This window comes from Larus michahellis, chromosome 6 (assembly GCF_964199755.1).
Source record: "Larus michahellis chromosome 6, bLarMic1.1, whole genome shotgun sequence".
In the NCBI taxonomy this organism is placed as follows: Eukaryota; Metazoa; Chordata; class Aves; order Charadriiformes; family Laridae; genus Larus; species Larus michahellis.
This window is the reverse complement of record NC_133901.1, coordinates 13,730,679-13,741,308: the sequence shown is the minus strand read 5'-3', so window position 1 is coordinate 13,741,308 and position 10,630 is coordinate 13,730,679. Positions and strand designations below refer to the sequence as shown.

The following is a 10,630-nucleotide window of genomic DNA, read 5'->3' as shown; positions in this document are numbered from 1 at the left end:
TGCTGGTAAGCAGATCAGGACTGGTGTTAGTATTAAATAACCATTTTGTTCTGACCTTGAATTTGTGACGTGTCCATTTTACAAACCTCCAGCTCCCTTGATGGTTACCAACAGTTCTTCCCCTTCATTGGGCATTGCTGGCATCGAGGTGGAAGCCCTGAAGTCCAGGCTTGTGTGTTTCCAAATCATTCTCTCCATCCTTGAAGCATATAGAAAACAACGGGGAATGCTGTAGGGATGACATTTCTGAGCACGTTCATCAAGGTGCGTTACAGTCATCTGCTCCACAGGCAGGGAATGCCAGGGCAGCAGCATTATTTGGGGGGCAGCAGACAGAAAAGGGTTCCGTGGACAGAAGCAGCCGTAAGGTATGGAAGTGAGGACCGCGTGTTCTTTGCGCTTCCGAGATCCAGGTTTTCCTCACGGGGATCCAAGTTACAGGTTTCACTTCCTTAGTGGAAGATACCGGCAAATAGAGTGATTGAAATATTTTTTAAATCCTAAATTCCTATACAATTACATAGTTCCACTTGTTTTCTTAAGGAAAGCTGCAGCCCCACATTACACATCATCAAATCTACGATAACATTTACGCAAGGTCTAATTGCGCTCACTTCACACTCCTTCCACCTCTCTGCTACTCAATTTAGCAATCGATCCAACAGAGAAGGAACAGCTTTTGCCTCTCTCCCCCTGAAGCACACCATCACCAGACCAGATCACTGGTGGGGGGGCTGCGAATCCACTGGGAGGGAAAGCAGAGCAGCCCCTTCCCATGACAGTTCCCACACTCCACCAAAAAAAAAAAAAAAGACAAGAAAAGAAAAGACAAGAATGTGTTTTGAAAAATGAGACTATCAGACAAGAAGCACGGAAGCCCAGCTTCCTCCCACCACCTCTGCCGCTTGCACTGGCCCTGGGGCTCACTCCGTGCCACCAAGCCGGCAGGAGACTAGTCCAGCAGCAAAAAGCAAACGGTTTTCTGACAGCTTCGGGTACCGACCAGCCCAACAAAAAGTCAGATCAAGGGCAGCTGATGCAGGAGGAACACAAAGAACGACCTGTCCTTTTGGTGGCATCCAGCTATCAGATTGTTTCGAACCTTCTCAAACTGCTTCCTTAGTTCTTCTTCCACAACTTCCAATTTTTTTTTCCCTTCTTTTTTTTTTTTTCCCCTCCCTGTTTAAACCGTGACATAAACCAGTTTTAGTTTGCTTTGCTGCTGAAATAGCAAGTCCCATTACTTGCGAAAGCACCTGGTATTTCTTCTCCATCCCCAATGCTGACATTAGGACTCGTGGCTGCACAATCCAGTCAAGCCTGCAAAGCAATGCAGCTGGAAACGCAATCGGGGAAAAAAAAATAAATCAGCTGATTTAATTCCCAGATCCGACTGGCTGTCCAAACACTAGTATAAGGGAGAAAGCAGAACACGTTTTCAGGAGCACAATACTTGTTGGCAGCATGGACTTGGAGCAGCTCAACAGACAGTCGGAAAGTCATATCCTAGATTCTTTATCCAAACGCTGCTGCTACTCTGCAGAGACTTGAGCGCTTCCTGCTTCAAAAAGTAGAAAAGCCATTGACTCGGTAAAATAGAAGCCTTAAGTAAGCCAAAACTATCATAAATAACACTAGCAAGAGCATTAGAAAAGCCGCTCCCTGATCTAGTCTGAAATAGCAGGTTGTAGCTCTGTGCTTTTCTCTCTTAATTTTACAAACACGTACATTGCATACTGTCGCGGGCGGAGTGAATAACTTCCCTTGTAAGAGAGTAGTGAAACGTTTATTAACATAAAACAGTGATGTAACAAAGTTAGTAGTGAATGCGACAGTGTTTTACGCGATGCGATGCCAGGGTACACTGCGTTAGTCACTGCATAGAGGCCAGGGTCAGACAAGCTCTCAGGGAGACCCTGCGCCCCCTCCAGCTCTCGGCTGCAGGATTCAGCTAACACCGGCGGGATGGGGAGAGGAGAGGGAGGCAGAAGCCGACTGAAGAGGCATCTCCAAGTCGCAGGCCCTGCGGAGGCCGCCCTGCCCTCTGCCGGGCTGCTTCCACCGCCCACCCTGCCTGCAGCCTGCCTGCAGCGCCTCTACCATGGCCACTCCTGCCTCCAGCGCTCAGGCATCTTCCTGGGCCAGAGCCCTGAAGCATAAAGTGGAGCGGCAATTAAGTTCCTAAAGTAATGAGAAAGGTCGTTGTCATTAAACCAGACACCACCACCACTTAAGACTCCCTGCAGGTGTCAAAAGCTAGGGGGACCTCCTGTGACAAGGGCTGTCCCAAACGGCCATTCCTGCCCTGAGCCCTTTCATCTGCCCCCTTTGCTCCTCTTGGACTTAACCATTCATTTTCATTCCTCATGTGGAAAAGGCTCTCCAGGACGTGGCTGCAGCAGCACTGGCACATTTCCACCCCAGAGGCAACACCTGATAAACCACTAGGAAGAACCCTATTAAACTCCCCACCCCTTAACAGCGGGGCAGGGCAGAGCATTGCCCCCCGAGAGCCAGCCAAGGCCACCAGGAGCCAGCTCAGCACTCGCCAGCCCCACAGCGGCCGCTTTAGCCGGGCTCCCTGCAGCGGGCCCTTGGCCGCCGCTACATCACAGTTGGTCACAATGGTCGAACGCAGCGTCCGCGTCCCTAGTTGCAGCGGAGCCATGGCGGAACCGCACGCAGCGCCTGCAGCTCCCCAGCGGAGAGGCAAAAAGCGTCGCTTGGGCCGTGAGGCCAGGGCTGGGTAAGCCCGGCAATGCCATTCCCTCACCGCCGCAGAGCACAGGAGGCAGTAGCGGGCGCGCAAGAGCCCGTGTCGCCGGGCCGTGTGGCCCGCCCCCGTCCTGCGGGACGCGGGACGCGGAACGGCTTCTCCAGCCTCTGGGTCCTCCATGGGGCCCCTCCGGCCTCCGACGGGCCCCCCGGGCCTCTGTGGGTCCCCCGCGAGGTCCCTCCGGCCTCGGTTGGGCCCCTGCGGCCTCCAACCCGCCCTCTGCGGGGCCTCTAACCTAAAGGGAAAGGGGCCCAGGCCCGCCAGGGAGGGTTCAGCAGGATCCCACGGCCGTCCAGGGCCCGGCTCGGGGCTTTCTGAGAGGGAAAGCTCCTCGCCTGGACGGAGGGGGCGGGCAGGCCCCGGCCCAGCCCAAGCGGGGAGGAGGCGGCGGAGGGCTGGGCGGCCGCTCCCGCCTCCCTCAGGCAGCGCCAAGATGGCGCCGCCTCCCCGTCCCTCCCCTCCGTTTCGCAGGGGCGGGGGGGCTCTACCCGGCAGCCAATAGGGAGGCGGCGCCGGGCGCGCGGGCCGGGCGCATTTCCGGCGCGGGCCGTGTGTGCCGATGGCTGCTGGGGGCCCTCGGCGCCCTCCTCGCCGCCGCCCGCCGCCCCGCCGCCTGCGGGCGGCCCCGGTCCCATCGGCCCATGGCGGAACCCCGTTCCCCGCGGCCTGCCCCGTCTCTGGGGCCTTGCGGGACCCCCCCGGGGCCTGCTTGGGGGTAACAGGAGCCTCGGCCCCATGGCGTCGGCCTGAGGGGCTTGAGCCGTTAGCCGCTCTGCGGGCTGGGGCGCAGTGTGGTGTCCTGCCCCGGGGTCCCCGCCACGCTCCTGGGCTGGGCTCGGCCCTTTGAGGCTTTTCCATGAGAGAAAGATGAACAATTACGGGCGTGAGTGGTGAAGGTGGTGGGCAAAGGAGATAAGCGTTAGCTACTCTCGTACTGCACTGCTGAAGCGCAGTCTGCGATTTTTTGGGATGGGGGGGTTACCCAGTGAAAACTTGAATTTTTTACAAATTCAAGTTATAAATCTTAATGAACTGTCCTCAACACTGGTGGGCAGGAGGTTTTGAAAAGAGGAGGGCCTGAGCTTCTGTGGGACCCTACAGAGTTGTTGAGTTTTCCTAATACCTTCTTTCTTTCCTGTCCTTGCTAAGGAGGCAAGTCAAATGCTGGGCGTAAATAGGTGCTGTCTCCTGTAGAGCGTGGAGAAGGACATGAATGCGTCTGTCATGGCATTTTGTGGGGCAAATAGAGGAAAAAACCAACTAGGAGCAACCTTTGTGCTCCATTCCCAAAGTAAAAATGTGTACTGGATTTTATCGTTGTTATCAAGTGATAGAATATTTGGACATACGCTTAATAAGAAAGGGTGCAGCTAAGAATCCTTTGAAGAACGAGTTCCCGAGCACTGCTTTAGCAGTAAGTTATTGCAGTGGGTGTCTGCATGAGTTGCTTTCCCACCTTTTGTTTCCTGTCCTACTTAGTCTTTTCTTTGCAACTCCGTGTAGTGACTGAGGAACTTGGAAGGCTTAGTAGTGGCTGGTATGCGGCTTTCCTTGAGGAAGGAGCAAAACTTGGCGTCTTAACTTCTGCAAGTTTTTGGTGATAGGAACAGATGTAAAACGTTAGGAAGCATTAGGAGAATGAGGAAAAGAGGCCTAATAGGGTGTAGTGGGATAATGAGCTGTGTGTGAGCGGTCCGTTGCCTGGGAGAGGTTGTGGGGGGTTGATGGGGGATGCTCAGCGGTGTGCTCAGGGTGGGTGTGTGTGCCTGAGATGATCGCAGGGGTGCTCGGAGGAGGAAACCTTTGGGCTATGAAAAGTAACTTTGGAAGTTTGGGTCCTGTGAAGGGAAGTCAGCCTGGTAGAAGCTTCAGGAAGTTTCAAACCACTCTTCTGTGTGTTCTTTCCTCAGCATTTGTACACCTGTGGAGGATCCCGATGAGCCTCCAGCCAAAAAGAGAAGAACAGGTATTGGACGTTACAGAAGTCTTTAATAGGCCTGATTTTTCTTAGGTTTCATCTGCCTTAGAAAACTCTGGCTTTTGTACTTCTTTTGACTTTTCTACTTTTTCTACTTTAGTTTATTACTTTTGTGGTAAACACGTACACGTAATAAACTGCATGCATGTGTGGAGGTGGGAGGAGGATGAATTGCACCCTGTGCTGCTTCTCCGGAAACAGGGAATGTTCCCCAAAGCAGGGTTTTTTTGCAGATCTGTCTGGCAGGCTCACGGGTGGGTTAGTCTTTGAGCTGTGGCTCTTGAGGGGCTGCTCAGTGAGGCAACTCATACAAAAATTGCCACCAAGTCCTGTTGGCAGAAGGGTGTGAAACTTGAAATGGGTTACAGTGCTTTAGCTGTGGCGTTGATGCAAATAGAAATCCTAATCTCCTTTCCTATCATGTTCTTATATGGCCTGTCTTTGCTTTTTTAGTTTTTGACGTCTCCGAGAATGGAGAGAAACCTGAAGAAGTTTCCTCTGTGGGAAAGTTGCAACGCAAGGCAACTAAACGCCGGAGAGCGTCAGTCAGGGACGATGCTCCGAGCAGAGAGTCAGGGGAAGAGGTTAGCAAGGGTTGGGAAAATAGGGCGAATCTGTGGAAGATGAAAGAGCAAGCGTCTCTCCCTGAAGCGTCCTGAAGTTGGGCCTGCTCTGAGCCTGTGCAGAAGTAGGTGGTTCTTTTCCATTTCTAGCAGGCAGCTCGTGTGTGCTGGGTTTGCCTTCCTCAGCTCTGCGTCCTCTGCTCTAGCACTTGCGTCCGAGGGAGGAGCAAAGCGTTTGTTGCCTTCCAGATACTTTCCCGTCATCCCAGGTTATGGTTGTCCTGTGTTTGTAAACTGTTGTTACTCTCTTTCCCAAGCTTGTAGTTAAGGAATCAAAATACACAACTTTGCAAGAAAAACTGCGTACTTCCTCTGGATAAACCTCCTTCTGATAGGTTCATAATCCACCATTCCGGGGTAGGATGGCTGTAGGACTGGGACTCTGTCAAAATGAGTCATGAGCTGCTTGACTTCCCAGTTTGGTTCAAGTAGTAGTGCTATTTTTCTTATTGCCCTATAGGATAAGAGGAATAAGAATCTGTCATGCTCTGACTATTCGTTCGTGAGAGAGTCATTCACTCTTATTTGTTCAAAATATGTTTTTGAAGGGCTAAACTACCACACTTTGGACTAGTGATAACTGCGTGACAAGCTTATATTGTTTTAATCACTGCAGGTATGAGAGCCTGTATTAAAAGCCTAAAGTGTACTCGTCAGAGATCCTGCAAAGATTGGCATTCTTCTGCAGTCTGAGCGGGCAAATCATGGTCCCCAAGTCAGAACAGAGTTGAATAAATTTCAGGAAGTTTATGTTTGCTGGCATTCACATGGAATTCATGTTTTACTCTCGTTGTTTTCCTTTTTTTTGTTTGCAGTCCACCTTTTCTGAGCCTCCAGCTAAAAGGGCAAGATGGTGTATGGAAGAAGGAGGAACGCTACGGATTGGTAAGGCTGACATGGAGTTATGAACTCGTTTCTTTTTCACCCGCCCTTGTGCACTGTACAGCTGGAGGCCTAGAGTTCTGTAGGGCTTATTGCAGGCACAATACTAGGCAGCGTCTGGGAATACTTGAGTGTGAGCTCTGTTTCCTGCCTGCATCCTTGCATTGCCTCTGGAGTGGAGCCAGGCGTTGATCTTGTCATCTCAGTAGACGAGCTGCCTTGGATGCAGTCCTTCAGTTCTGATATGTCCACTGTTGGCTTGCCAGAAGTCAATTGTTTGAAAAGCTGATTTTGGGTAGTAGGTCCTGATAACTCTTTTTTATTTCAGGTTTTGGCTGGCAATCCCTTGTGTGCACAACTTTCTGTAGTTGCCAGTATGAAACTCTGAAACTCTCCTCAAGTGACATAACACAAATAATATTATGATGTAGGAGAGAAAACGAGAAGTTTTCTTTTGTGAAGCTCTTGACTGTAAACTCATAAAACCCTTCAATTTCTTTTTGTAGTTACTTCCGCAGCAGGCCGGCGCGGGGCCTATGTACGAACGGCTGCTGGGGGCCCTCGGCGTCGTCCTCGCCACCGCTGCCCACCGCCCCGCGCCGCCCGAAGGCCTCGTCGCCCTCCAAGAGGCCACCCCCGAGGTCAGCGAGCCGCCCCGCCGCCTGCGGGCCACCCGTGGTCCTCTCCCCCTCCCATCACCCCATCCCATTGCCAGACCCCGTCCCCCGTGGCCTGCCCCAGCTCTGGGGCCTTTGCGGGACCCCCCCGGGGCCTGCTTGGGGGTGGCAGGAGCCTCGGCCCCATGGCCCCGGCCTGAGGGGCTTGAACCATTAGCTGCTCTGCAGGCTGGGGCGCAGTGTGGTGTCTTGCCCTGGGGTCCCCGCCACGCTCCTGGGTTGGGCTTGTCCCCTCTGCCCGCCCAGAGCCCCCCCTGCGGGGCGGCAGGGCTCGGCGTGGGCTCCCAGGTGCCATGCGCCGCCCTCTCCCACCCTGGCACCCCTCCTCCCGGCCCGGCTCTTGCCTTGTGTGGCTGGCCATTGGTCCCGCCGCTGTCGGGTCGCCCTGTGCCCGCGGCCAGAGTTGTTCACTCGTGATGCTGAGATGAGTGTGGGTTCCAGACGTTCCCCCCGACTCGCTTTCCCTCTGCACAGTGTAGGGGTTTGAAAAGAAAGAAAAGGGGAGGAGACTTGGAGTAGGAGTGTTGAAGGAGCAGGGGACAGTCTGTATACATGTAGGGATATCTTGGGTGGAGGAGAGGCATGGCATGGGGATGTGGCAGGTATGTGGGGTGGAAGACAGGGGGATGCCTTCCCAGACGTTAAGCGTTGCAGGTGCCCCAGAGCTCCCAGTGACAGATGGCTGAGCCATCTGCGTGCCTGTCGCATGTGTCTCTCCAAGGAGAGGGAACATCTGGCAACACGTGCCACGTTTTGGGGGGTGTGGTTGCTTCCTCTGGGAGCAACTTGCTCCAGGAGGCTCTGCTGAGCGTCTCATGTTCCCCGGTGAATGGGAGAAGCGAAGGTCTTCCGGAAGGAGCCACTCGTTGCACAAGCAGTAGTTCACAGCTGCTGTGCAGAGCACAATCCCAAAGTGAAGAATGCGCCTTTGTGGGCGCTGCAGGCTGTCGTGTCACGGCCTGACCAGGAGACCCAGTTTTGCTAAGAGTTCACTGGCAGTGACAGGCGAAGCAATTAGGATGAAAGTCAAGCGAAAGTGTGTTAGACGGCTTGAGAAGCTGTCCTGCTGAAAATAAGTTTTCTAACAATGCTCTCCGAGATATGCAGTAAAATAGCAAAGCTCCCTTGTGTGAGTCTCTTGAAGGCAATCTAAAGCACAGGGTGGTTGTTATTGCTGCCCCTTGAGGTTTTTCCGTGATAGAAAGATGAACAATGATGGGCATGAGTGGTGAAGCTGGTGGGCAAAGGAGATAAGCATTAGCTTATCTACTACTGTAGGTAATAAACTGCATGCGTGTGGATGTATACGTAATAAACACGTACACGTGACAAACTACATGCGTGTGTGGAGGTGGGAGGAGGATAAATTGCACCCTGTGCTGCTTCTCCGGAAACAGGGAATGTTCTCCAAAGCAGGGTTTTTTTGCAGATCTGTCTGGCAGACTCACGGGTGGGTTAGTCTTTGAGCTGTGGCTCTTGAGGGGCTGCTCAGTGAGGCAACTCATACAAAAATTGCCACCAAGTGCTGTTGGCAGAAGGGCGCGTAACATGAAATGGGTTACACTGCTTTAGAAATCCTAATCTCCTTTCCTATCATGTTCTTATATGGCCTGTCTTTGCTTTTTTAGTTTTTGACGTCTCCGAGAATGGACAGAAACCTGGAGAAGTTGCCACTGTGGGAAAGTTGCAACGCAAGGCAACGAAACGCCCGAGAGCGTCAGTCAGGGACGATGCTCCGAGCAGAGAGTCAGGGGAAGAGGTTAGCAAGGGTTGGGAAAATAGGGAGAATCTATGGAAGATGAAAGAGCAAGCGTCTCTCCGTGAAGCGTCCTGAAGTTGGGCCTGCTCTGAGCCTGCGCAGCAGTAGGTGGTTCTTTTCCATTTCTAGCAGGCAGCTCGGTGTGTGCTGGGTTTGCCTTCCTCAGCTCTGCGTCCTCTGCTCTAGCCCTTGCGTCCGAGGGAGGAGCAAAGCGTTTGTTGCCTTCCAGATACTTTCCCGTCATCCCAGTTTATGGTTGTCCTGTGTTTGTAAACTGTTGTTACTCTCTTTCTCAAGCTTGTAGTTAGGGAATCAAAATACACAACTTTGCAAGAAAAACTGCGTACTTCCTCTGGATAAAGCTCCTTCTGATAGGTTCATAATCCACCATTCCAGGGGAGGATTCCTGTAGATTGCCATTCTTCTGCAGTCTGAGCGGGCAAATCATGGTCCCCAGGTCATACCAGAGTTGACTAAATTTCAGGAAGTTTATGTTTGCTGGCATTCACATGGAATTCACATTTTACTCTCATTGTTTTCCTTTTTTTTATTTGCAGTCCATCTTTTCTGAGCCTCCAGCTAAAAGACCAAGATGGTGTATGGAAGAAGGAGGAACGCTACGGATTGGTAAGGCTGACATGGAGTTATGAACTCGTTTCTTTTTCACCCGCCCTTGTGCACTGTACAGCTGGAGGCCTAGAGTTCTGTAGGGCTTATCGCAGGCACAATACTAGGCAGCGTCTGGGAATACTTGAGTGTGAGCTCTGTTTCCTGCCTGCATCCTTGCATTGCCTCTGGAGTGGAGCCAGGCGTTGATCTTGTCATCTCAGTAGACGAGCTGCCTTGGATGCAGTCCTTCAGTTCTGATATGTCCACTGTTGGCTTGCCAGAAGTCAGTTGTTTGAAAAGCTGATTTTGGGTAGTAGGTCCTGATAACCCTTTTTTATTTCAGGTTTTGGCTGGCAATCCCTTGTGTGCACAACTTTCTGTAGTTGCCAGTATGAAACTCTGAAACTCTCCTCAAGTGACATAACACAAATAATGTTATGATGTAGGAGAGAAAATGACAAGTTTTCTTTTGTGAAGCTCTTGACTGTAAACTCATAAACCCCTTCAATTTCTTTTTGTAGTTACTGATGCCTTACGCTCACTGTCCCTTTGTGACAAGACAATTCCGCGTCTGAGGTAAAACTCCTTCCATTTTCTTGGAGTTCTTCTCCGAAAGGTTTATTGCCTTTCACTTTTGTTGTTGAACTTCCTGCGTATTGCCTAACATTTGTATTTGTGTCCACAGAGCAATATTCCTCCAAGGTAGCCTGGAACTCCCTCAGGCTGCTGTACTAAGGGAGGTCTCCAGCTGCTTTTTTGGTTTTTTCTCCCCCAACTGATTTTAAGCTTTTTCTTTAAATCCGGATACTTCATAGCCACAGGAGATTAGATAAAGATTAAAGGTCTGTGGTAAGAGGAAGTGTAGAACTTGAGAAGAGGCTGAGGTGACAAACAGCAGTGTATCTTCAAGGCAGTTGTTCTGATTTTCGCTTTGACTTCTCTGTACTTTCCCATGAGCTAGTTGAAGACAGCAGGTCTTCATCTAAAGGTTGTAAACATCTCGCATCTGTCTCCATCATCATCAGCGTACGTGCTTTAACACAACAGCTGTTGGTGAAGCTAGCATCGGGAGCTGCATATTTGAACCTTCTCTTGATACTATTTCTTTTGCCCTTGATGTTTTTAGCACAAGCCAGAGGGGCAAGCAGGACATCAAACCTGCCTCAGGCAGCGTCTTGACACTGAGGCCACCCATTAAGGAGCGCGCTGCGCCAGAACGCAGCACTTTGGAAGCCAGCAAAATGGGGAGGCTTTTCTGTACTGCTGAAGAGGTAACCTGAGTGCGAAATGTGTCTTTTGAACGGAAAGAACTTAGCACTGATAGCA

General features: G+C 51.6%; 1 protein-coding gene across 1 annotated transcript in view; it reads left to right on the top strand.

Moving 5' to 3' along the window:
- The first annotated feature begins 2,624 nt into the window (after positions 1–2,624).
- Positions 2,625–10,630, top strand: part of LOC141745344 (uncharacterized) — a 30,921-nt gene continuing 22,915 nt past the window's right edge. Inside the window, 13 exon segments of the mRNA XM_074593020.1 lie at positions 2,625–2,746; positions 2,782–2,965; positions 3,279–3,334; positions 3,336–3,491; positions 4,687–4,742; positions 5,208–5,295; positions 6,193–6,262; positions 6,588–6,633; positions 6,766–6,900; positions 8,565–8,695; positions 9,253–9,322; positions 9,826–9,880; positions 10,431–10,575. Coding sequence (XP_074449121.1) covers positions 2,625–2,746; positions 2,782–2,965; positions 3,279–3,334; positions 3,336–3,491; positions 4,687–4,742; positions 5,208–5,295; positions 6,193–6,262; positions 6,588–6,633; positions 6,766–6,900; positions 8,565–8,695; positions 9,253–9,322; positions 9,826–9,880; positions 10,431–10,575 — 1,314 coding nt within the window.